The sequence below is a fragment of the Ranitomeya variabilis genome, chromosome 2, assembly GCF_051348905.1.
Source record: "Ranitomeya variabilis isolate aRanVar5 chromosome 2, aRanVar5.hap1, whole genome shotgun sequence".
Classification (NCBI taxonomy): Eukaryota; Metazoa; Chordata; class Amphibia; order Anura; family Dendrobatidae; genus Ranitomeya; species Ranitomeya variabilis.
The window spans coordinates 304,036,758-304,063,938 of record NC_135233.1 but is presented as its reverse complement, the minus strand read 5'-3'; the positions used below and the strand labels follow the sequence as shown (position 1 = coordinate 304,063,938).

The 27,181-nt window shown below is 42.4% G+C and overlaps 1 protein-coding gene across 1 annotated transcript in view; it reads left to right on the top strand.

Annotated features, from left to right (window-relative positions):
* Positions 1 to 21,089, top strand: part of AMOT (angiomotin) — a 69,065-nt gene extending 47,976 nt beyond the window's left edge. The window contains exons 7-13 of the mRNA XM_077285168.1: positions 93 to 238; positions 4,003 to 4,152; positions 12,634 to 12,824; positions 17,437 to 17,559; positions 18,084 to 18,316; positions 18,682 to 18,906; positions 20,813 to 21,089. Of these exons, the coding sequence (XP_077141283.1) occupies positions 93 to 238; positions 4,003 to 4,152; positions 12,634 to 12,824; positions 17,437 to 17,559; positions 18,084 to 18,316; positions 18,682 to 18,906; positions 20,813 to 20,910 (1,166 nt within the window). The 3' untranslated portion in view covers positions 20,911 to 21,089. The remainder of the gene's footprint in view (positions 1 to 92; positions 239 to 4,002; positions 4,153 to 12,633; positions 12,825 to 17,436; positions 17,560 to 18,083; positions 18,317 to 18,681; positions 18,907 to 20,812) is intronic.
* The last annotated feature ends 6,092 nt before the right edge of the window (positions 21,090 to 27,181 follow it).

Genomic DNA, 27,181 nt, shown 5'->3' with positions numbered 1-27,181 from the left:
TGCGTTCCTCAGTCTGCAGATATCATTTACTTTTGTATCTATTGTACAATTTGGAGAAGACTCTTACCATTATTTTCTTTTTTTTATTGCAGATAAAGACCTGCAAAGAGAAAAAGAGAAGCTGGAAATGGAGTTATCCTCCTTGCGGTCCATGACTGAGGACCAAAGGAGGCATATTGAGATCCGAGACCAAGCCCTAAACAATGCCCAAGCCAAGGTGGTGAAGCTGGAGGAAGAAGTAAGTTTTAAAATGCTATGGTGTTCAATCAAAAATATCCAAGATTATATTCTTATGATAACTTAGTCTTTCCAGTGCAGTGCCTCATACATCAGGTGCAGGTGTTTGGTGCGGGCTCAGGAGCCGAGCCTGCTTCACACATGGCAAGTGCTAGCTGTGTTATACAGTTTGCACCTGCGTATAACTGCAGCGATCAAAGCTCAGTATGTTTGCTGCCGTTTTAACCATTTAGATGCCCATAGCTCGCTCTTGCCCACCCACACACAATGCAGTCATAGCGGCCTACACACAAGTACATTGATTAATATTCATCGCACAATTAACACTTTTTAAAAAAAAAACACCAAACAACGATGATGGAATTGCTGAATAAAAAAATTCTATTTATCAGTACAATGGATAGTGAATTGAATAATGTTGTTTAAAACAACAACTCTTCCTGCAAAAAAACAGGCCCTAGTATGCCTAACTTGACTTAAAAATATAGTTTTTGGAAGAAGGGTAGAAAGAAATAAAATGGAAAGAAAAAAAATATCTTGGGTGTGAAGGGTAACAAAGTGTGTGCCAACCTTAAAATAAATAATTTTCACCCTCCATGATCCATTTCAGGTCTCTGCTTCCTGGTCCCATCTGCAGCATACAGGAAACTGCTGCAAATTCCTGCTTAGCTAACCAGTATTTTAGGTAGTTCCCATTTCGACCAGTGATTTGCTGATCTGGCATTTCTGACCATTTCCTGTGTGTTGAGAATGGAATCAAGAAGCGGAGACTGTTGGATATAGACGAGTCCCAGACCGTGGTCTGCAGGGGATAAAGTGAAGTGAGTTTTATTTGGCCAATCAATCATATGAAGCTGATCAGCAGGCATCTTTAATTTATAACACACGCGATCCGTTAAATCTTAGTCTGAGGTGCAACCATTGCAGTCTAGTTTTCCAAACAAGTCCGTGTTAAGGGAAACTTGTTAGTGTTTTTTTGAGCAAAAATATGATGTGACCTTTACATAAGCAATTGATAATATACTACTTAATTTGTTAAGTGAGACCACACTATTTTCTCAAACGATGAGAAAAGTTGTCAAAGCTGAGAAACGGGGTTTTGGCCACCTTTTAATCACCTTCATAAAGATTTTAAATGTTGGTTACTGATTAATAAAAACCCTGCTTCTCTTCACTCCACACATTCCACCAGAGTTTTACCACTCGTGCTTCCGTAAGTGGCTCAATATTCCCCAGACTGTCAGCTCCCGGCTCATAATGATGCACAGATTGCCAGCTTTGACTTTTACTGCTGCATTTACCCACTTCATTAAAAAGCTAGACTAGAAATGCCTTCTACTCTGCTGGGAGTCTGGGAAGTGTCTTGAGAAAGGAATTTTTAGTAAATGAAGATGTATTTTTTTCAGAAAAAATTCTTGTTTTACGGTCTGGAACTCATCAGACTCTTTGTAACATTCCAAAAGGAGAGGAACGTTGTTGATCAGGCTGCAAGACCGGTGGGACAACACACACTGCTGCCTGCCATCAGCATCTACATGAAGCAAATGCCTAATAATTTTTCAATAGAATTAAAATTGAAAAATCGAATAAAAAGTATAAATTCAGACTATGTGACAGTAATACTTTAGTCCATATTGGTAACCCATATGGGCTACATAATAAGTAAGGAACAGTTTCGCATCATGTCGTAATTTTGAGCGATTTAGGATATTGCACACAGTAATAAATATCGTAGCTGTAAATTAATAATCAATTGGACAAATTAGGCCAGCGTTTTTGTTGATGATACAAAGCAATGTAAGCAACCCTGAATAGCTTTAGTGCAGAGCCTGGCATTTCTAGTGTGTATATGGCACCCCCGCTAGTGGAATTATGCAGAAGGTGAGTGGGTTTTAGTATCAAAGATCCTACAAAGGAGTCACGATACAGATCATGCACATCAATATATCATTAAGTGTTAGGGCGAAAAGTCGTAGTTCAGTGGCATGTTCTTGGCCATCTCCTGTGTTTTTCTCAAGTGTGATGACAATTATGACTGTGTGATGGACCGGCATCTCCAGCCAACCTTATACCATAAGAGGTATCCTAAGCCACAAGTATAAACAGAGGGGATTCCTCTCATAGTTCTGTCAAGTGCATACTAAAAGAGACTTTGCTTGGCAAGGGTTTGGGATATACTGGATGCTTTACATACTAGAACTGGACCATAAAAGGCAGGAGAACATAATGTGGGCACATCGCTGCCTATGTCCTTCATGACTCTGTACATTCTCCTCTTTCCTTGGCTCAGGAGTCCGGACTTATATGTATACTGTATTCCATGGCAAAGCCCAACACTGATTATCACAGAGCAAAGCAGAATATAACTTACATGCTCTTTGCTGTGTAAATGCTGATTCTCAACCTAGTAAAATTAGAAGGGGTCTTGTGAAGGAGTTTAAGCCCAGTATGTGAGGTGGGATTCATGGAAATGAACTGGGAATAGTTCTTTATCCTTCAAATTACATGCTTCTCTCTTTGTAAGAGTGATTAAACTCTGAAAAGTGTCTATTAGGATTTTTGTTACGTCATGGGCATAAAGTGGTTAAGGAAAATTCTCATCTCTTTGCAATGTGACCAAACTGGTATAGTGCTGCTCAGACTCCCATACGAGCAGGTAAGGACAGGTCTCCTAAGTGGTATTCTCACTCGCCTGTTTTGCCAGTTATAGGATGTGGAATATCAAGTCATCCAAAGACCTTTCCAACAAGCGGGATTAGACTCCACTTCCTTTAGAAGACAGATATATGCTGACAACATAGATTGTGGCTAGATACAGTTTACTGTCTTCAATTTATACATTAAATTAAGATTGGGTGAACTTGCTGATATCATTGGGATCAGCTGACTGTGTATGCGTTTCAGGGCTTCCAAAAGCCCCCGATACACAAGAGAAAGCTGAATATTGGTTAAGCCGATTGCTTTGTTTTATTTATTATTGCTTACATAGTGCTGTCATACCCCACAGCGCTTTACAGACATTATCATCACTGTCCTAATTGGGCCTCACAATCTAAACTCACTATCATTATGTCTTTGGAGTGTGGGAGGAGACCGGAGAGCAAATGTTGTCACTGAGCCACCATACCTAACCAACAAGTATCATTCCTGACTCCTACATACACAGGAGCAATGTAGGCAGGTTCGGACGATGATGGTTTAATGTGCTTGTGGCCTTTACTCTTTCCTAACAGATGATATTGAAATTACAATAATGTTTAAATTAAAACAAGAACTTTTGCCTCTCTTCTCATTGAAAACCCACAAAAACTTGCCCAGTCAGCGTTTGTGTAATAGGAAGACAGACGTGAGAGCTTTTGACCCAACAAATGTTTGCCTGACCACTTAGGACACCTTTACTCATAGCGTTATGTCCAGATTTGGAGACAAGTAACTTTGTCTACATTTTGAGTCTCCTGTTTTTTGTTCCAATCCTGTCCTTCATTATGGGTGCTCCGACAACTATCACTGGGTCAGAACTTACCCAACACTAGAGAATAATCTGTTTATTTCCTTTGGAAAAAGTAACTTTTTAAATTTATGAATTGATATAAAAGGGCAAAGACCTTTTTACGTAAGTGTTAACTGGAAAATAATGGGGTATATAGAAATTGTACCTTCAGGTAGTTAAGGGTGAAGAAATCACTGGCTGACGGCCATTTATGTAGACACCTGAACTTCACAAAGGGACTTTTGTTAAAGCCACACTTCTCATCTCATTTCTAGTTGAAGAAGAAGCAGGTTTATGTTGACAAAGTAGAAAAGATGCAGCAGGCCTTGGCTCAGCTCCAGGCTGCCTGTGAGAAGCGAGAACAACTGGAACATCGACTGCGCACCAGGCTGGAAAGAGAACTGGAGTCTCTACGAATGCAGCAGGTACCACTATTGGCGTTGTCATTCTTTAGAAGGACGTAGATCTGGGTATTTATTCTGACGGACTATAGGCTGAACTGGATGGACAAATGTCTTTTTTTCGGCCTTGCTAACTACGTTACCATGTTATTTTTCTTAAGTTTTCTTATCCAGGTCTTTTTTTTTTTTTTTAAAAACCGTACATAAATTAAAATGGAAATGGTTCAGTTAATACAAATTGTTGTCATTGCAGACATTTACCAGTGGGGTTGTGGTATTTCGTGTCCTGCTTTTCCCTGGTTCAACAGGAACAATTTTGCATTTGATTACTGCTCTACATCTTTTCATTATGCTGCTTCTTATTATTTCTATATTTCTATTGTGAACACCACTTATTTACAGGTTATAGTTCACTTTTAACCTATTCACTTGCCTTTTTTTTTTCTAAATGCACCTCAAAAATTAAATAAATTATATAACTCTATATACATAAAGCTGAGTGTATGTATGTGTGTGTGTGTGTGTGTGTGTGTGTGTGTATATGTATCAAGCCACGCCCACTCCACATGGCCACACTCATAGTCCCCGCCTCCTCTGCTGGTGAGGAGACAGTAGCAATATGAGAGGTATCTCCTCCCGGACCCTGGTGAACTGGCAAAGCCCTTTGCGGCTTCCCAGACACTGGGGTCACAAAAATCACCAGTGTCATTTGTTATATTGCGGCGTTGACATACTCCTTTCTCCCTGCATCTTCTCTCATTGTTCCCCCAGTGGGGGGTTCATCTCAATAAAGCTCCTCCTTCCTCCCAGTTCTCTTTGGTTTGGGGGAACCCCAGTGGGCTTCCCCAGTCTCAGTATAGCAGGGCCATCTGACCGCTCACCTCCTCAGCCGACATTCACGGTGTGGTCCTCCGGCATTCTTTTTCCTCCCTGGCGGCAGGCGCAGGCTCAGCATTGATATCAGTTATACTCGATCCCGGGTCCTGGCAGTCAGAAGGAGTCCTGGAGCCTCTCTGCCGCCGGAGAGTGAGACACCACTGGAACAGACAGTTGTGCAGTGTGAGGGGGAAAATGAGAGGCGTGAGGGGGAAAATGAGAGGCGTGAGGGGGAAAATGAGAGGCGTGAGGGGGAAAATGAGAGGCGTGAGGGGGAAAATGAGAGGCGTGAGGGGGAAAATGAGAGGCGTGAGGGGGAAAATGAGAGGCGTGAGGGGGGAAATCAGAGGCATGAGATGGAAAATGAGAGGCAAGAAAGGCGTGATGGGAAATGGCCCCGCAGTCAGGAGGAGTCCTGGAGCCTCACCACCACCACAGAGAGAGACACAGCGGGAACAGTAGAGCGGGGCTGTGAAGGGAGAGAGCGGGGCTGCGGAGCGAAAGTAGGGCTGCTGAGGGAGAGAGCGGGACGGTCAGTGGAGACAGGGGCTGCGGAGGGAGAGAGTGGGACAGTGGATGGAGAGCGGGGCTGCTGAGGGAGAGAGCGGGACGGTCAGTGGAGACAGGGGCATGCGGAGGGAGAGAGTGGGACAGTGGATGGAGAGCGGGGCTGCTGAGGGAGAATGCGGGACAGCAGGTGGAGAGCCGGGTTTCGGAGGGAGAGAGCGGGACGGCGAGTGGAGAGCGGGGCTGCGGAGGGCGAAAGCGGGATGGCAGTTAGTTACTATGCCTGGGCAACGTGTGTGTGTGAGTGTGTGTGTATAATATAAATATATATAATACAGCTCTGGCAAAAATTAAGAGACCACTGCTAAATTTTCAGTTTTGTCTGATTTTTCCTCTTTATAGGTACAGTACAGACCAAAAGTTTGAACACACCTTCTCATTTAAAGATTTTTCTGTATTTTCATGACTATGAAAATTGTACATTCACACTGAAGGCATCAAAACTATGAATTAACACATGTGGAATTATATACTTAACAAAAAAGTGTGAAACATCTGAAAATATGTCTTATATTCTAGGTTCTTCAAAGTAGCCACCTTTTGCTTTGATGACTGCTTTACACACTCTTGGCATTCTCTTAATGAGCTTCAAGAGGTAGCCACCGGGAATGGTCTTCCAACAATCTTGAAGGAGTTCCCAGAGATGCTTAGCACTTGTTGACCCTTTTGCCTTCACTCTGTGGTCCAGCTCACCCCAAACCATCTCGATTGGGTTCAGGTCTGGTGACTGTGGAGGCTAGGTCATCTGGCGTAGCACCCCATCACTCTCCTTCTTGGTCAAATAGCCCTTACACATCCTGGAGGTGTGTTTGGGGTCATTGTCTTGTTGAAAAATAAATGATGGTCCAACTAAACGCAAACCAGATGGAATAGCATGCCGCTGCAAGATGCTGTGGTAGCCATGCTGGTTCAGTATGCCTTCAATTTTGAAAAAATCCCCAACAGTGTCACCAGCAAAGCACCCCCACACCATCACACCTCCTCCTCCATGCTTCACAGTGGGAACCAGGCATGTTGAGTCAATCCGTTCACGTTTTCTGTGTCGCACAAATACATGGTGGTTGGAGCCAAAGATCTCAAATTTGGGCTCATCAGACCAAAGCACAGATTTCCACTGGTCTAATGTCCATTCCTTGTGTTCTTTAGCCCAAACAAGTCTCTTCTGCTGGTTGCCTGTCCTTAGCAGTGGTTTCCTAGCAGCTATTTTACCATGAAGGCCTGCTGCACAAAGTCTCCTCTTAACAGTTGTTGTAGAGATGTATCTGCTGCTAGAACTCTGTGGGGCATTGACCTGGTCTCTAATCTGAGCTGCTGTTAACCTGCGATTTCTGAGGCTGGTGACTCGGATAAACTTATCCTCAGAAGCAGAGGTGACTCTTGGTCTTCCTTTCCTGGGGCGGTTCTCATGTGAGCTAGTTTCTTTGTAGCGCTTGATGGTTTTTCCACTGCACTTGGGGACACTTTCAAAGTTTTCTCAATTTTTTTGGACTGACTGACCTTCATTTCTTAAAGTAATAATTGCCACTCGTTTTTCTTTACTTAGCTGCTTTTTTCTTGCCATAATACAAATTCTAACAGTCTATTCAGTAGAACTATCAGCTGTGTATCCACCAGACTTCTGCACATCACAACTGATGGTCCCAACACCATTTATAAGGCATGAAATCCCACTTATTAAACCTGACAGGGCACACCTGTGAATTGAAAACCATTCCCGGTGAATGGCTGTGTAAGGGCTATTTGACCAAGAGGCAGAGTGATGGGGTGCTACGCCAGATGACCTGGCCTCCACAGTCACCAGACCTGAACCCAATCGAGATGGTTTGGGGTGAGCAGGACCGCAGAGTGAAGGCGAATGGGCCAACAAGTTCTAAGCATCTCTGGGAACTCCTTCAAGATTGTTGGAAGACCATTCCAGGTGACTACCTCTTGAAGTTCATCAAGAGAATGCCAAGAGTGTGCAAAGCAGTCATCAAAGCAAAAGGTGGCTACTTTGAAGAACTTAGAATATAAGACATATTCAGTTGTTTCACACTTTTTTAAGTATATAATTCCACATGTGTTAATTCATAGTTTTGATGCCTTCAGTGTGAATGTACAATTTTTATAGTCATGAAAATACAGAAACATTTTTTAAATGAGGTGTGTCCAAACTTTTGGTCTGTACTGTATATTTTTCAGTAAAGTGTAAATTGTTCTTTTTTTCTATAAACTACTGACAACATGTCTCCGAAGTTCCAAGCAATAAATTTTGTATTTATTTTCTGAAAATGAAAAATGGTCAAAAGACCTCACATAATGCAGAAAACGTTTAGAAACAACAATACTAATATTTTAATTCGGGAAGAGTTCAGAATTCAATATTTTGTGGAATAGCCATGATTTTTAATCACAGCTTTCATGCGTCTTGGCATGCTTTCCACCAGTCTTTGACACTGCTTTTGGGTGACCTTATGCCAGTCCTGGTACAAAAATTTAAGCAGTTCTTCTTTGTTTGATGGCTTGTAACTAGCCATCTTTCTCTTGATTACATTCCAGAGGTTTTCAATGGGGTTCAGGTCTGGAGATTGGGCTGGCCATGTCAGAATTTGATGTGGTGGTCCTTCATCCACATCTTGATTGATCTAGCTGTGTGGCATGGCACATTGTCCTGCTGGAAAAAACAGTCCTCAGAGTTGGGGAACTTTTCCTGAGCAGAAGGAATCAACTGTTTTTCCAGGTTAACCTTGTATGCGCCTTGATTCATAGGTCCATCGCAAAGATTAAGCTGCCCAATTCCAGCCTTGTCCACATTGCCAAAAGTACCAATACCTGGTTTAAAAACACCAGTATCACTGTGCTTGATTGGCCAGCAAACTCGCCTGACCTTAACCCCATAGAATCTATGGGGTATTGTCAAGAGGAAGATGAGACAACAGACGCAACAATGCAGATTAGCTGAAGGCTGCTATTAATGCAACCTGGGCTTCCATAACACCTCAGTAGTGCCACAGGCTGATTGCCTCCATGCCACATCGTATTGATGCAGTAACTGATGCAAAAGGTGCCCCGACCAAGCATTGAGTGCATTTACTGAACATAAATTTCAGTAGGCCAACATTTCGGATTTTAACCCTTTTCCTATATATCGGGCGTACATTTACGCCGATGTCGGACTCCCATCCTTTGATGTGGGCTCAGGCAGTGAGCCTACATCTTTCCAGGGACATGTTAGCTGTTTTGAACAGCTGACATGTGCCCACAATAGCCGCCGGTGGAGTCACGTTCCTGTGAGGCCTGCAGACAATCGGCGGTCTCTAATGGGCTGCATCGCTCAGACATCCCTCAGGATCAAACTCTGATGTCCAATGGAAGTGTGAGAACTGCAGCACGTTAGCGGCCTCTGATTGTCTGCAGCCTTCACATAACAATGTCAAGCGAGTATCTGGAAACCCGGCAATGACATTGCTGGAGTGGCACCGGTGCAGCAGGGGAGTATCTCACTGGCGTTATTTTTTTAAATTTTACATTGGGGAGAATTGCCTATAAGAAAGGGTGTCTGAGTAGTGGATAATTGCTCTGGTTTAAAGTCACATGTAAAAGGCTGATGATAATGAGATAACGGTCTAGCTTTCAGAGTTTTTGACGCCATAATACCAAAACTATTATACCAAAACTAAAAAAAAAAAGGCTATTCGTATCCGTTACCCAACCACACTTCCCAAGTACTGTACAAGTATGGTGCATTGAAAAGAACCGTAAATATCCTTATTTTTTGATGGGCTTGAAGTAACTCAGTGGTGCAGGGTGTCTGGATTATGTTTGGTACAAGTTTAGTAAAACTATGTGATGATAGCGGTGTTACCCGTTTTCTGAATGCTGCTGTTTAGCTTTTAAATTGTTTGTGTTTTTTCAGCTTTTCTGAATGTTCCCCTTTGTATTTGTTATTATCATAATCCACGCGCACATTAAATATACATTGGCCTTCATATAGCAGACCGACAGACGCCCCAGAAATAGCCGGTATAAATTTAGTTCTTTCTTTGGCTGGAGCAAAGTGCTGCGTGTGCACATTACTACTAAATTATTTGCACAGTCAGGTCATTGCAAACCCCCAGCCTTCCAAGAGTCCTGCAAAAACTAGCAAGGGTGAACTATGGTCAGCAGCTCCTGCAGAGAGCCAGCACAACAATCGTCTTGTGTATTGTGTCCAGATGGAAAACCTAATCCTGCTCCTCTCACGCTGCTCCTTCAAGGACTGGACTTGTCCGCGGAGTTCCCAGTGTCTTGTATGCTAACATGTGGAGAGTCTCTTCTCTCTATCAATGCTTCATTGTTCTGGTGTCCCGAACATTATACCATTATGTCCACTCAATGCTGCTTTATATTTTAGTGTGTGCATCCTATGTAACATCAAAAAGTTACTTTAGCCAAACTGGGAGCCCACCTTGTGGTCATTTAAACGAGTTGACCATTTTGCAAAGTTGGCCTAAACTTGTGTGTACTGGCATGGTAGACCCTTACCTACTCCCAGATTTCTTACTGCAGCACCCATTCCATGCCTTCCATTGCATCAGCGGGCAAGGAAAAGACACTCTTGGATCCATGTGATTTATTCAATCTTTTCATCTTTTTCTGTGCTGGAACTAAATGTTCAGCTCGTGTGCAGATAAAGGCAGCATAATGGTGCTTTATCTGTACGTGTGCCGAACGTTTTCAGCGCAGACATAAAAAAGGATGCAGCTGGGGTAGTGGTTCACGTGGGTGAATTGTGGAAGTCATGAGTATCTACTGTTACACATCGGCGTTATGGGTAAAACGGTGGCTACAAGAAAGGCTGCAACTCTAAGAAATGAGAAGAAATTGGGTCTGACATGAAGATTTTCATCCCCCTTTAAGGTATTCCATTATTTTTAGAATACAAAGGGTAAAATCTGGAATTGGCAAGAAGTTTAATTTGTTCAGTCAGGTCAGAAATTCTAAGGGTGTTATGTCTAGGGATGTGCTAGTCCCTCCGGGTGTGCTCTCTCAAACTGTGTCAGGCTGCTGTTGAATAGTGCATTTATGACATATTTTTAACCTAACTGAATAAAGTTGTGGATTAATTGAACCTCTTCTTCGGTGCTGAATTTTATTTATTTTTACTTTTACTCACTTATATAGCGCCATTACTTCCGCAGCGCTTTACAGACATTATCATCGCTGTCACCATTGGGACTCACAATCTACATTCCCTATCAATATGTCTTTAGCGTGTTGGAGGAAACCACACAGTAAACATTTTAATATGAGATATTTGGCTTTGGTTGAAGCATAATTTTTGTAACTTTATGTAATACTAGATGGTGGCCCGATTCTAACGCATCGGGTATTCTAGAATATGTATGTATATAGCAGCCACATAGTATATAGCACAGGCCACGTAGTATATAGGAGGCATGTAGTATATAGCAGACAAATAGTACGTGGCCTGTGCTATATACTATGTGGCTGCTATATACATACATACATACATACATACATATTCTAGAATACCCGATGCGTTAATACAGGCCACGCAGTACATAACACAGCCCATGTACTATATAGCACAGCCCACGCAGTATATAGTAGCCACGCAGTATATAACACAGGCGACGTAGTATATAACACAGGCCACGTAGTATATAGCACAGCCCATGCAGTATATAGCACAGCCCCCGCAGTATATCACACAGCCCACGCAGTATATCACATTGCCCATGTAGTATATCGCACAGCCCCCTGCCCATGTAGTATATCACACAGCCCCGCAGTATATCACACAGCCCCGCAGTATATCACACAGCCCCGCAGTATATCACACAGCCCCGCAGTATATCACACAGCCCCGCAGTATATCACACAGCCCCGCAGTATATCACACAGCCCCGCAGTATATCACACAGCCCACGCAGTATATCACACTGCCCATGTAGTATATAACACTGCCCATGTATTATATAGCACAGCCCTCGCAGTATATCACACTGCCCATGTAGTATATAGCAGAGCCCCCGCAGTATATCACACAGCCCACGCAGTATATCACACTGCCCATGTAGTATATCGCACAGCCCCCGCAGTATATCACACAGCCCCCGCAGTATATCACACAGCCCCCGCAGTATATCACACAGCCCATGTAGTATATAACACAGCCCACATAGTATATAACACTGCCCCCGCAGTATATCACACAGCCCACGCAGTATATCACACTGCCCATGTAATATATAGCACAGCCCCCGCAGTATATCACACAGCCCACGCAGTATTTAGCAGTGTGGGCACCATATCCCTGTTAAAAAAAATAAAATAATAATAATTAAAATAAAAAATAGTTCTATACTCCACTGATCCACTGAAGCGCCGCCGAGCCACGCGCGGCTGCCGCCATCTTCCGTTCCCAGGATGCATTGCGAAATTACCCAGAAGACTTAGAGGTCTCGCGAGACCGCTGTCTTCTGGGTAATTTTGCAATGCATCTCTGGGAACGGAAGATGGTGGCAGCCGCGTGCGGCTCGGCGGACTACGGAGGGTGAGAATAGCAGGTTTTTTTTTTAATTATTATTTTTAACATTACATTTTTTACTATTGATGCCGCATAGGCAGCATCAATAGTAAAAAATTGGGGACACACACACACACACACACACACACACGCACACGCACGCACACGCACGCACACACACGCACGCACGCACACACACACACACACACACACACACACACACACACACACACGGAGTGCGTTACCCGCGGCATAACGCGGTCTGTTACCGCTGCCATTAACCCTGTCTGACTGGAGGGGACTCGGGAGTATGGAGCGGGCGCCGGGCACTGACTGCGGGGAGTAAGGAGCGGCCATTTTGCCACCGGACTGTGCCCGTCGCTGGTTGGTCGTGGCTGTTGTTGTTCCATGACAGACTGACGGAAGTGACCCTTAGACAATTATATAGTAGATTGATGCCTCTATGGCTGAAGATGCTGCACAACTATGGAAGCTATAGTGTCCTGTTATCTATATTAAGTCAAACTTACACAAGTTAATATTTGTTACAGCGCCAAGGAAATACTCAGTCTACCAGTGTTTCTGAGTATAATGCTGCCACCCTAATGGAGCTTCTCCGAGAGAAAGAAGAGAGGGTGCTGGCTCTGGAAGCAGACATGACCAAGTGGGAGCAGAAGTACTTGGAGGAGAGCGTAATGAGACAATTCGCACTGGATGCTGCTGCTACTGTGGCTGCTCAGAGGTGACTGATATTTTGTGGACATATTGTTAATTATTATTCCCCCCCGCTTTTTTAAATGGAACCTGACATGTCAGTAAATTCTATTTACTTGCAAGTATAGGGGTAATATGCAGGCAAATAGCGTTCAAATCTTGCCTGCCTGCCTTACTTGGGAGTTCAGCTACAGAGAAAAAATGAACCTAGCACCTGGGGGTTCAAAGTGCTCACTATGCATCTAGATAAGCTCCTCGGGGGTCTAGTATCCAAAATGGGGTCACTTGTGGGGGAGCTCCAATGTTTAGGCACACAGGGGCTCTCCAAATGCGACATGGTGTCCGCTAAAGATTGGAGCCAGTTTTTCATTGAATAAGTCAAATGGCGCTCCTTCCCCTCCAAGCCCTGTTGTGCGCTCAAACAGTGGTTCCCCCCCCCCCCCCACATATGGGGTATTGGCGTACTCAGGACAAATTATACAATAACTCCTGGGTCCAGTTTCTCTTTTTACCCTTGGGAGAATAAAAAAAATTGTTGCTAAAAGATCATTTTTGTGACTAAAAAGTTAAATGTTCATTTTTTCATTCCATGTTGCTTCTGCTGCTGTAAAGCACCTGAAGGGTTAATAAACTTCTTGAATGTGGTTTTGAGCACCTTGAGGGGTGCAGTTTTTAGAATGGTGTCACTTTTGGGTATTTTCAGCCATATAGACCCCTCAAACTGACTTAAAATGTGAGGTGGTGCCTAAAAAAAATGGTTTTGTAAATTTCGTTGTTAAAATGAGAAATCACTGGTCAAATTTTAACCCTTATAACTTCCTAGCAAAAAAAATTTTGTTTCCAAAATTGTGCTGATGTAAAGTAGACATGTGGGTAATGTTATTAACTATTTTGTGTCACATAACTCTCTCGTTTAACAGAATAAAAATTCAAAATTTGAAAATTGTGAAATTTTCAAAATTTTAGCCAAATTTCCATTATTTTCACAAATAAACGCAAAAATTATTGACCTAAATTTACCACTAACATGAAGCCCAATATGTCACAAAAAAATCTCAGAACCGCTAGGATCCGTTGAAGCATTCCCGAGTTATTACCTCATAAAGGGACACTGGTCAGAATTGCAAAAAACGGTCAGGTCATTAAGGTCAAAATAGGCTGGGTCATGAAGGGGTTAATGTTTTTATCCAGGACTATTTAGTTTTTTACTACAGACCTAAGAACTTAGAAGCAGGTGGTTGCTTACTACCTGCCTTTCTTGCCTGGTGCCGAACTCTGCTAGCATGGAGCAGTCACATACTGCTCATACCAGCGATTAAGCGGCTTTCACTGATGTCACATCTCAGGAGTAGCGGCTTATCTTCGGTTCTGCTCTGTTGATGGGATGTGACTACTGAGATAATGCTTGATTGACAGCTAGCACTCTGCTGCCTAACTGTGGGAAGTGGACTGTCAATCAGCATGACGTCTACAGTCACGCCCTGTCGACATAGCAGCTTGGAAAAGGAAGAGCTACTGTGTTGACATGGAGCAGCTGAATCGCTGTCAGGAGCGGATGGTGACTACTCTGAGCTAGGGCCGGGTAGAACAGACAGGTAGATGCTTCTGATAGCAGTTATCGGTCTGTCAGTTTTTAGACCCATTGTAAAAAAAATAAAAATAAAATAGACTTGGGCAACCCCTTTAAGTTAATCATCTCACTTCCTTAATAGTGATAAGTGAATATACTCGGATCACATCTGAGTATTTTGGGCGTGCTCAGATAATATATTTGGGTCCTTGTGGATGCATGTTTTGCGGCGGTAGACAGTCGCACCACATGCGGGATTGCCAAACAAACAGACAATCCCCTCCTGTTGCCGGCTTTCTACTGCCGCAAAACATGCAGCCGCAGGGACTCTAATACATTATCTGAGCACGCCCCAATATACTCGGATAACACATGAGCATGCTCCAATAACACGTTATCCGAGCGTGCTCGCTCATCACTATTCCTTAACCTTTTTGTGTAACCTTAGCCATACTTTTTTCTGCTGGTGTACATTCAGATGTAATGAAGAACTCAATGTGGAAGCTGAAAACTTTTAATATACGGTAGTTGAATTGGAAACGTTAGATTGGTTATATCTTCATAAATTGAGTATTAACTAGAGATGGGCACAACTGAACACATTGCGCAATGCTGCATTTTCCTTCTTTGGGTAACATTTTACCCTGCACTTTTCACTATAAAGAAGCTTGTTATTGTCATGGTGTAGGTTACTTAATGGTCAGCCTGCAGATCCAAGTATGCGCTGATGTAGTGAAAAATTGCTTAGACCCTATAGATGGCTCTTTGGTGTGCTGTGCATTCTGCCCTTATCTTATCTGCTGGTGTGCTCTTCTCAGGACTCAGTGTTGGAATTCACTAGTTATTTCAGGGACATGGCTGTTTGAAGAGCTGAAAGTTGTAAAACTGCATATCTGGGTTCTGAGCCAGCTAGTGTAAGCAAATGACTTAACTGTATGCGCTCCTGCCGAACTTTCTGCAAGATATTTGCACAATGTTCATGAATACTAGTCAATTCTATATAGTGACTGTCACTAGTTGTCGCCCATCCCAACCTTTTTGTAGGGGGAAAACTTTGAAACTTCTTCACACCTTACAAAACTGCCTCATTGAGTTCACTCTCTGCAATAAATATCCAACTTCTGTAAGTGTCATCGAGCAGGGGTGAGGGTCACCAGAATTTTACTTTCACGGCATAAGCTGTATGAAGACAGGAATTATGTTGGGAATCACTAGGTTACATAAGAAGCATTCTGTGTTTTTTGGCAAGCTATATTGTATTCTGTTCATACAGTTTTTACGCAAAGATTTTGTAGTGGAAACTTGGAGGTGACTCATTGCTTTACATACAGTCACGGTTTTTACAATTCTCAAATTATTTTTTTTTCCCAAAACCCTTCCGTAATTGGCATGTCTCTTAATGGGGTGAATTCTCCCCAAACTGTTCTTGAAACCAGTCGTAATTTAAACTGCAAATCCGCAGGAAAAAAAAAACAGGCATGACCGGATGTTTTGAGCAAATAAGTCAGATTTTTTTTATTGATATTTATTTTGTGTGAAAATCTCATTACCGTTCTGCTGTAAAACCTACAGCTTTAAGGGCTAGACCTGCTCTCATCTCTTCCTCATTGACAAGTGAGTTTTGCAGGTGACGTCACACCTATTGATACCTGCCGAAACCCAAGTTCCTTGATATCATCTGCCCTTGTACTTCTCAATGCAGAAGTGAGCAGGCAGGACTAGTCCTTTTAACCCTTGCCTAGCTTCCATGGAAAGTCAGAGTAACTGTAAATTCTATGTCATAATTGATAAATATGGCCTCAGAATGTGGGTTTGTGACCACAAAATGGTGGTTTAGAAGTTAAGAAAAAAAATCTGACACACAACATTCCCAACACTGTCATTGAACAAGAGCAATGTTAAAATCAGAATATTGGAAAACTAACTTAAAGTCAATTGGACAGTAAAATGCAGCGCTGTATTTTCTGGGTGATGGCTAGAAATCCTGCTCAACCTTGGTCCACATTACCACACTTTTTTGAGTTATGTTCTCCATAGCTTTTCCCTTCTAGTGCTCTACAATGAATATTCATGCTGATTTATTGTGTCTTGGAAGCAAAAGAAATTACAATTATTCCGATTTTCTTTTTGTTAAATATGTGATAACCTTGTGATCTTAAACAACTTATCTTCTTAAGTATAGGAGTATGACTTCTTAAAAAAAAAATAGTCTTTCATTAGAGTGCTTTTTGGTTCCTTTCACCCCCCCATAGCCTGATGGATTATTTTATCCATGTACGATGTTGGGTAAGGCATTTCTACACTTACACTTAGGGCTTGCTCATGCCGCGAGAATAGGATCGATTATGATCATGACACTCTGATCAGAGTTTGATCAAAGTGTTGGTTTACTATGATAAGATTCTCTCGCATGAGAAAATCGTATGACGGGTGCAGAGAACATGGGGAACTTAATTTCTCCATTTTTTTCCATTTCATGACATCTGCGTGCAGTCCAATGTTTTACATGCACCCAGAGTCTTGTATGGGTACGTGTGATCAGATTTGTGGAGCCACACACATCATGCTGCCATTGTTTTTTTCTCATGCTGAATTGGAAAAAGTTGGAGAATTTCACTGCCCCATAGTATGATTGGTCCGAGTGTGATCCAACAAATCATTAGATAGCACTCGTTCGAGTTATTCACTCGTGCGAGAGCCCTTTAAAGTATAACTGCATTTTCACATTTCAGAAGTTTTGGTTACTGAGCTTTCCACTGCTAAAACTAAGGAGCAGCATCAATCCACCGAGCACTGTTCTGACTAAGGACATTTTCTTGAGCCTCTCTTCAGTGTCTGCGGAGAACATTGCTCGACTTTTCCCGCAATTTTTTTTAGCGATCCTCCGTTTGCAGCTCAGCAGCTAAACCTCCACCGTTCACAGCTTCTGACATGTCTCTGATATGTTAAAAGTTTTGTGGAAGTGTAGTTACACATTAAGTGTCATAAGTGCTACGAAATGCCTTTGTATTGACCATGACTTACTTTGCTTGTGTCCTAACTTCTATGCCATTTACATATCTTATTCCAGGGACACCAGTTCAATAAGCCATTCTCCCAGTGCAAGCTTTGATATCACCCTGGAGGCCCGTATCCAGAAGGAAGAAGAAGAGATACTTTTAGCCAATAGAAGATGTGTAGATATGGAAGGAAGGTGAGATCTAAGGTGTCATGAATACCTTTTTGGTTTCATAATGCTCATGAAACATTGGATTTTTTGAGACCACTAGATGACTGGTGTAGCTGATGTTTTCTTAACATTCCAATTTTCTTCCAAAAATAAATCTATGATGAACCTGCCTATTCCGAGCAAATGGGTCACATACTGTCAATGTAGACTAGTGCATAACATCTCCTTTCTTCTGATTATTGGGAGATTTCTAAAATAAGACGAGTTTTGCCATGAGGCTTAGTAACCGGCAAACAGAAGCAGGTACACCAGTGGAACATCTCATTGTCAGTTTCCCTAGAGAATTCACAATTTTATCTTTGTTTGGCGGACAGTGGACTGACAAGACTGCAGAAGTTATGATGTTGCGGTGAATCCGCCATGCAACATTTCTAAGTAGCAGGTGTCATACCTACTAGAATTAAGATATTCACAGTTCAGTTGAGATTTAACAAGATTTAATTGATCTAAGTTTCAATGTAAAGATGTCTCTCTTTTATCTGTGCCAGGATAAAGACTCTGCATGCTCAGATAATTGAGAAGGACGCTATGATTAAGGTGCTTCAACAACGTTCTCGAAAAGATCCCAACAAGACAGATCAACCATCTTCCATGCGCCCATCAAAGTCCCTAATGTCTATCTCCAATGCAAGCTCTGGACTACTCTCTCACTCTTCTACACTCAGCAGCACGCCCATCCTGGAGGAAAAGCGAGAGGACAAAAGCTGGAAAGGCAGTTTGGGTATGATCCAATACTATATACATTATCAATAAATGTAAATCCATATGTACAGCTGAACTTTCTCCACGTTGTGCCAATGCTTTGTGTATTTCATGCTGTTATCCATCTCACTCTAATCTATGAATGGCATAGTTAGTAATCCTGCCCACACATTTATTCCGGTGATTTTTGAGTATTTTTTTAAAGAAAGATATTTAGTGGTTCGTCTCTATAAAAATAAATATTGACTTAATTTTTTTAGGTCTAGAATTTATTTATTTTTTTTAGGTATAGGCAAAACTATTATTCATAATAGAAAAAGCAAAGGGTGTATAATATATAATGTTGAGTTACTTCTTAAATATATGGTATTTATTCTTTTGTAGGTGTTCTGCTAGGGACAGAATATCGAGCGGAGTCCATCTCATCCACTCCTTCTCCTGTACTTCCATCCACACCACAACTTTCTGGACATTCAAAGACTGGTAGCAGAGATTGCTTCACGCAGACAGATCGAAATAATGAGCAAAGCAAAGCCCCTTCAGCGAGTGCATCTCCAGGCCCGGGGAGGCTGGCCACTCCTAGCCCAATGTACAACTCTGAGAAAACAGGTTGGTTGTCAATCCAGCAATGACCGATGTCTACAGACTATGCAATTTGTCTTTTTTAAATTGTCACGTCTTCGGCTTCTTTCATCCAGTAATCTAAATTCCTCCATACCTCAGATAGTTTCAGTACCATGTTAATAGCAGACCAGTTTTGAATTATTTGGCCTTCATAACGTAGAACTTTTTAACCCCTTTCTGCCATCGGACGGGATAGTACGTCCAATGTCAGATCCCCTGCTTTGATGCGGGCTCCGACGATGAGCCTGCATCAAAGCCGTGATATGTCAGCTGTTTTGTACAGCTGACATGTGCCCGCAATAGCGGCGGGTGGAATTGTGATCCACCCGCCACTATTAACTAGTTAAATGCCACTGTCAAACGACGACAGCAGCATTTAATAAGTGCTTTCGGCTGGAAATGCATGTAACGGTGGCCTCTGTCACGTGATCGGGGGTCATCGATGCATTGGCATAACAACCAGAGGTCTGGGGTCCCTGTGGTCGGCGCTCATAGGAATGCTGTAATTCAGCTACATAGGAGCGATCTGAGCGTCGCTCCTATGTAGCAGAGCCAATCGAGTTGTGCCAGCTTCTAGTCTTCCATGGAGGCCATTGAAGCATGGCAAAAGTTAAAAAAAAAAAGTTTTAAAAAATATGAAAAAAAAAAAATATGAAAGTTCAAATCACCCCCCTTTCGCCCCATTCAAAATGAATCAATAAAAAAACAAGCTTACACATATTTGGTATCGCCACATTCAGAATCACCTGATCTATCAAAAATAGAAAAATAATTAACCTGATCGCTAAATGCCATAGCGAGAAAAAAAATTCCAAACTCCAGAATTGTTTTTTTTGGTCTCCGCGACATTGCATTAAGGCTACTTTCACACTAGCGTCGGACGACGCACGACGAATTGCGACGTACCGACGCTAGCAGTGAATGCGCCGCACAACGGGGGCAGCGGATGCTGTTTTTCAACGCATCCTCTGCCCCATTGTGAGGTGCGGGGAGGCGGGGGCAGAGTTCCGGACGCGCATGCGCGGTCGGAAAAGACGGGAACGACGCACCAAAAAACGTTACAAGCAACGTTTTTTGGTGGCGAAGGTACGACGCAACCGTCGCACGACAGTTGCGACGTGTGGCAATGAGTCGCACTGCGTCGCTAATCAATTCGCGCGCTGAGCGCCGGCCCTAAAGTGAAAGTGAAAGCACAGCGGTGACGTCACCGCTGTGCTGTTAGGGCCGGAGCTCAGTCAGTGTCAGGAAGCGGACGCCGGGGGACGCGCAGGTGAGTATGTACTGTTTGTTTTTTTTTACTTTTACGCTGGTAACCAGGGTAAACATCGGGTTACTAAGCGCGGCCCTGCGCTTAGTAACCCGATGTTTACCCTGGTTACCCGGGGACCTCGGCATCGTTGGTCGCTGGAGAGCGGTCTGTGTGACAGCTCTCCAGCGATCAAACAGCGACGCTGCAGCGATCGGCATCGTTGTCGCTATCGCTGCAGCGTCGCTTCGTGTGAAGGTACCTTTAGACTTGTTTGGTGTCTATGAACTTTTAATGACCTGGAGAATCTTAAAGGCAGCTCAGTTTTAGCATTTACTGAATCTAGCAAAAAAGCCAAACTAAAAACAAGTGTGGGATTGCACTTTTTTTTTGCAATTTCACTGCACATGGAATTTTTTTCCCGTTTTCTAGTACAAGACTTGGTAAAAACAAATCGTGTGGTTCAAAAGTACAACTCGTCCCGCAAAAAATAAGCCCTCACATGGCCACATTGATGGAAAAATAAAAAAGTTATGGCTCTGGGAAGGAGGGGAGTGAAAAACTAAAACGCAAAACCGAAAAAAGCTCCTGTGGTTAAGGGGTTAATTCTACTATCAACATTAATTGTGTTTTTCTTCCCTACAGATTCAGTTTTTCAGTCCAACACCTTGGATCGAAAAAATCCTATTCCGTCCCTGAGCCAAGATCTTACAGATGGGGAATTGGTGGAATATCTGATCTAATGAGAAATTTCTATCTTTTTTTTTTTACTTGAACTATTATGGTATTTATAGGAAGATCTACTTCAAAGATATTTATACCCAATTTTTTTTTTCTTTTTTCCAGTCAAGCTGACTTTTTATATTTGTAAATTACATTAATGCCTTTTGTACAGAACTAAACTAAAGAGACCGAAGTGTTGAAAGTAATCTATAATTCTTGGCATGGAAAGCCTATGACCAATTTCTCTTTGTAGCTTAAAGCAAATGGCCTATCTGCTGGCAGAAGACTTGGCACCTGGTCTTTTTGGATGGCATTGGGGGATACTTAGACGATCATTTGAATGGGGAAAGAATTGAACGTTCTTCTGGCAGCTGTATACCTTTATGTTGCCGACCCAGTTTTCAGAGCATGGAAACGTACTAGTTCTTACATTATGTAACTGATGGTGAAAAAAACAAAAACCAACCTAAGATATAATATATATATATATATATATATATATATATATATATATATATATATATATATATATATTATATTTCTCAGAGGTCTAGTTTGTTAAAATATAAAAGAATTGCTTTTATACTAATGAGCATGATGGTGAGAAAGTGACGACCCCAGCTGAGCACCCCCATGTGAGCATGATGGCGAGCACCCCCATGTGAGCATGATGGCGAACCCTCCCCGTAAGCACGATGGTGAACACCCACATGGGAGCATGATGGCAAACCCTCCATGGGAGCATGACCATTTCTAACCCTGAATTGTGAACTGCATCAAACATTCCATTGTTCTAATTACACTGTGTAATTCATGCATAATTATTTACAGATTTTTATAATCTACAATGCCTGAACATATATGCACAGAAAATGAGTCAAATAAATGCCTAGCAGTTTATTGAAGAATATGTATGTTAAGGATGCATGTAGAAAGATATTGCATGTTCTCAAAAGCAAATAGGACTCAAGTAGTAGGGACACGAGGGAATACACTTTGTTTCCAATAGCAATGGCTTCTCTTGCAAGCTTTTACTTGCCCTGACTGATTTGCCATAGACTGGATCATTGTTGTTTTGCCCTCTGACCCTGTGAAGGTGATTGCATAGCACATTGCTTTATATTGGAATGCTATTTGCTGACATGTGAGTTAAACATATAGGAAGGTCACGTTGATTTGAGTCTAGAAGTTGGGATTACCCCATTGTTTGCACAAATGAATCCCAGCATTTCTCATTGGCAAACTTTAAAATTATCTCACTGGTTTATATAACATGGCCCCAGGTGCCAGCACCCATTTGTCAAGTGTTAGACATCCCAGCTCCTAGACCCCAACCTAGACATGGAATTTAGAATTTAGGATACCGTTACACTAAACGATTTACCAACGATCACGACCAGCGATACGACCTGGCCGTGATCGTTGGTAAGTCGCTGTGTGGTCGCTGGGGAGCTGTGACACAGACAGCTCTCCAGCGACCAACGATGCCAAAGTCCCCGGGTAAGCAGGGTAAACATCGGGTTACTAAGCGCAGGGCCGCGCTTAGTAACCCGATGTTTACCCTGGTTACCATCGTAAATGTAAAAAAAAAAAAACACTACATACTCACATTCCGGTGTCCGTCAGGTCCCTAGCCGTCTGCTTCCCGCACTGACTGAGTGCCGGCCGTAAAGTAAAAGCAGGGCACAGCGGTGACGTCACTGCTGTGCCCTGCTTTCCGGCCGGCACTCACAGTCAGTGCGGGAAGCAGACGGCCAGGGACCTGACGGACACCGGAATGTAAGTATGTAGTGTTTTTTTTTTTTTTTTACATTTACGATGGTAACCATCGATGTTTACCCTGGTTACAAGCGAACGCATCGCTGGATCGGTGTCACACACACCGATCCAGCGATGACAGCGGGAGATCCAGCGCCGAAATAAAGTTCCAAACGATCTGCTACGACGTACGATTCTCAGCGGGGTCCCTGATTGCTGCTGCGTGTCAGACACAGCGATATCGTATGGATATCGCTGGAATGTCATGGATCGTGCCGTCGTAGCGACAAAAGTGCCACTGTGAGACGGTACCCTCAGTCTATGTGTCTGAACATTTCTTGGACCTGCTTTAAAAGTCCTGCACAGTTACAGTGCTTAAAAAATCCAGAAGTGGGACATTACAAAATGCAATCATGACGGGGACAATTTTCAATAACCTCTTGATAAGTTTTGTTAGTAGCTATCTATTTCCTGATCCATGGATTCATTATGATCCTAGCGTTGTCACCACATGCAGCAATCCATGTTGGTCACCTTTAGGTCACCAGAAATTAACATAGAAATTGAATTATGGCATCACTGCGAAAAATAGGTGTTCGTACTGAATTACAAAGGAGTATCCACAAACTGCTAGACCACAGATCATTTTCATAGGGCCTAAATGATAGGTTAGTGAAGGGTGTATGGCAAAATTTTGCATACTCTAGAGCTACACTAATAATGGGTGCTACTTTACGTTTCCCTGTATGGTTTCACACACATGAATAACCACAGTTCTCAAAGGTGCAAATATTTGTTTTTTTAATGAAAGCTTATAATGTTCTCCATGGTTGCCCTCTTCTGTATCCACCTCCTCTTTGTGGCACTTTTTCTTTGTGGCACTTTTTTTGTGGCACTTTTTCTTTGTGGCACCTCCTCTTTGCGGCATCTCTTCTCCGTGGCACTTTTCCTTTGTGACAACCTTCTTTGCGTTGTCATTTATTGACCCTGGTTTAGGCTACAAAATATACTGTTACGTTTGTTTAGGTTACAAATAACTGTCAAGACTTTCTTTTTACCATTCATTGTGGAAATGCAAACTTTTTTTTGTTAAATTACCAATATTTTTTTTGTTAACCATATCTTAGGCTACGTTCACATTTGCGGTCAGCGCCGCAGCGTCGGGCGCCGCAGCGGCGCCGCATGCGTCATGCGCCCCTATACTTAACATGGGGGCGCATGGACATGCGTTGTGCTGCGTTTTGCGCCGCATGGCCGCAAGCGTTGGACGCAAGAAACGCTTCAAGTTGCATTTTTTTTGCGTCCAACTTGCGGGCAAAAACGACGCATGCGGCGCAAAACGCAGCGTTTTAGCGTGCGTTTTGCCGCGTTTTTGTTTGCGTTGTGCGCTGCGGCGCCGACGCTGCGGCGCACAACGCAAATGTGAACGTAGCCTTATTCAGTCAGATTCACAAATCACCTTTTTAAAATATTTTTCTCCCATGTAGTTGGAATTTCAGCTGATCAGCGACATGCTTTCTATACATATTTTAAATATGTAGACTGAGATTTCTTCTCATAAATGAAGGCGATTATTAGAGAATTATAAAATTAATTAAATTCAGACAGTATTCAGAAGTAGAAGCCTGAAGCATCGTTGCTTAGCAGATACGGTTAGGTAACTGAGGATTTTCATTTAGTTACTTTTGCTGCAGGCAAATATCAGTTTAACGGGATGGAAAACAATGTACATATGCTGAAGATGTAAATACTTTTTGACCTGCTGAATGTTTTGTGGGTTATTATGCTTAGTATGAAAACTTTTTATTTTTTCCTGAGCACGTTGTTCCGTTAATGACTTTGTACTGCCAGATAGGAGCATTTAATCTGATTTGTATTTTTTTGTTATTTTATTTCTTAGTTTTCTTTTTTTCTAGGTATAGTTTCATTAAATTCAACTTTTGTATTTCCTACCTTTGACTGTTGGAGGTATCCAGTGAGTATTGCAGAGCAATATGTTGCTGGGCATTGTGGTAGCTGAAAGGTTATTTAATGACTTTTATATTAAATACATAATTTTCTTTTTTTTTTCTTTACCAAGTAGAACTTGGGTATTAATATTTAAGAAACATTTACTCAGTTTTATTATTTTTTTAATATATGTTTAGTCACTTTTATTCAGTCTGAATTTTATGCTTCTTTATTTGAACGCCTCTACAGTCAATGGGTATGCTATACCGAATGCCCGTCAATACGATCTCCTACTTGTTTTTAGCACTCCTCAGTAGGACATATTTCAGTTTGAGAGGTTTTTTTTTAAATTCCCTTTTTACTTTTTCTTTTTTTTTTTTTTTTTTAAAGACCCGAGCATCTTTCCTGTCTTTTCACCATCTTATTGTTTGCGTCTTCCGCTGTTATTGTGAGGCAGAGTAATGTGAAAACGAGAGAAGTATAGCTGCTGCTCTTGCCAAGACTGGCTTAAGCAGGAAAATGTAGTAGCGGTGCCAATACATTTTTATCCTGTTGTTCTGGCTGCTAGTCCCCCTCCTGTCCTCGCTGCCAGCACCGTGTGTTAAAATGAGAACAGAAAGGGGTTGGAAGCAGGAACTGCCGGCTTCCTGGATACTAATACCATAAGACCTAATTGTATGCGTCTGTGGCAGGATTACGGGCCCATACATTTGGTCTGAAATATACAAATATTCCTCAGTTCCTCCCTACAAGATTTAATTTGCACCCAGTATGTTTAAGCATGAAGTATTCTTGTGGCTCAGAATTAACATTTTAGTTTTCTATTGGTTAAATAACCCATTTGATATTTTATGAATGATTTGCATCAGGGGCGGTCACAAAAAACGGGCTCTGTGCCAGAACAATATATGGGTCCAATAGTTCATCCTGATGCAGAATCCCACCCGCTTCAGAGGTGTATGTAACCCCCTTACATCTCGAGCCCCTGTGCGGCTGCACAGGTTGCACCAGTTCTATGTCCGCATCTTATTTGCATGTGAAGAGAAATCCTCCCAAGGGAGGCCATTGTTTCTGGTGGTAAACACTTCATATGTGTTTGAGTTTGGCTGGCAGCTGTTTCCCCTCCTTCCTTCTATATACAGCAGACCATGCATGTTTTCAATGGATAGAGAGAAGTCTCTAGTCTAGCAGTCAGTTCTGTTGGCAGCAACCTCCTGTGAGGATAGGGCGTAGAAAGTCAATATGTCCGATTCAACACCCCCTCCCCCCGCCGCATTCATCTGTCAAGGTAGAATTGGAAGGTCATCAATATACACCTAAGATAGACCTGCTAAAATAAGTGGTTTCGGCTGAGTTTGATCCTATGTTTAGACCTGAAGTGTCTTTCCTCATTAAAGGGGTTACACAGGACTAAACTATTGATGACTAGTGATGAGCGAACGTGCTACGATAAGGTGTTATCCAAGAATGCTCGCGTTTTAACTGACTGACTTCAGCGTGCTCTAATAATATGTCTGAGGCCCTGCAGCAGCATGTCTCGCGGCTATTCGCTAGTCGCAACATATGCAGGGATTGTCTAACAAACAGGCAATCCCTGCATGTGTTGCAGCTGTCGACATATTTTTCGAGCACACCGAAGACACTAGGTTAGCACCCGAGCGTGCTCAGAAAACACTATACCCGAGCACGTTCACACATCACTATTGATGACTTATCTGTAGGTGAATGGGAGACCAGAGTATTCGGCAGTGGCGGGCGTTCAGGTGGGAGATAAACTGCAGTACCCAACTGCACCCTTCACTAAACAATGTACTGGGCTGTTGTGTTCCCACCCTGCACATTGCTTACATCCGATCACTGCTAAAACAGATTTCAGCTGATCGAGGTGGAGCTGGATGTCGGACCCCCATTGATCTCATTGATCACCAATTGTTTAATCCCAGATTATGTGGTTCTCCAGTTAGGATGTACATACCATAGCGGCAGCTCATATTGATTCTATGGGGCCTTTTGAGTGAGGTCCTAATAAGGACCTGTGCAGGACTTCCCTTTCCAAAAGAAGCGCTATTAGCAAACCTGGGCATAGGAAATGGCTTTTGTCTTTACTATGGAATTTCTTATGTGTTCACAACTGTTCTCCACCTAAATTTATTTAAAACATATCTGCTTAATATTGCAGATTGTAATGTGAAAACGCGTGCCTTTACTGCTGCCAAGCAGGTTTTTTTTTTTCCACTTCTGTTACATTAGTGCCAAGACAAAATTGGCTGTGGTCACCCTTTGCAGATTTACTTAGTCATTACTAGGATCAGCTCCAAAGAAAACCAAATAAGTGTCCACAGAGAATCCATAAAGATATGGCCCGATCTTAGGATGGGAAATCTACGTGAGGACTTGGGAATACTTCAACCATCATTTAGAATTAGGCTATCCAGGACAGATTTTCTCTTGGGTTATATTCACACACAACATATTTGTTGTAGAAATTTCTGGGGGTAAAAATTTTCCCTTGGGAGATTTGAATTAACCCTTACAGGCATATTACACAAATGGCACTAGAACCGCAGGTTGGAGGGGAGATAC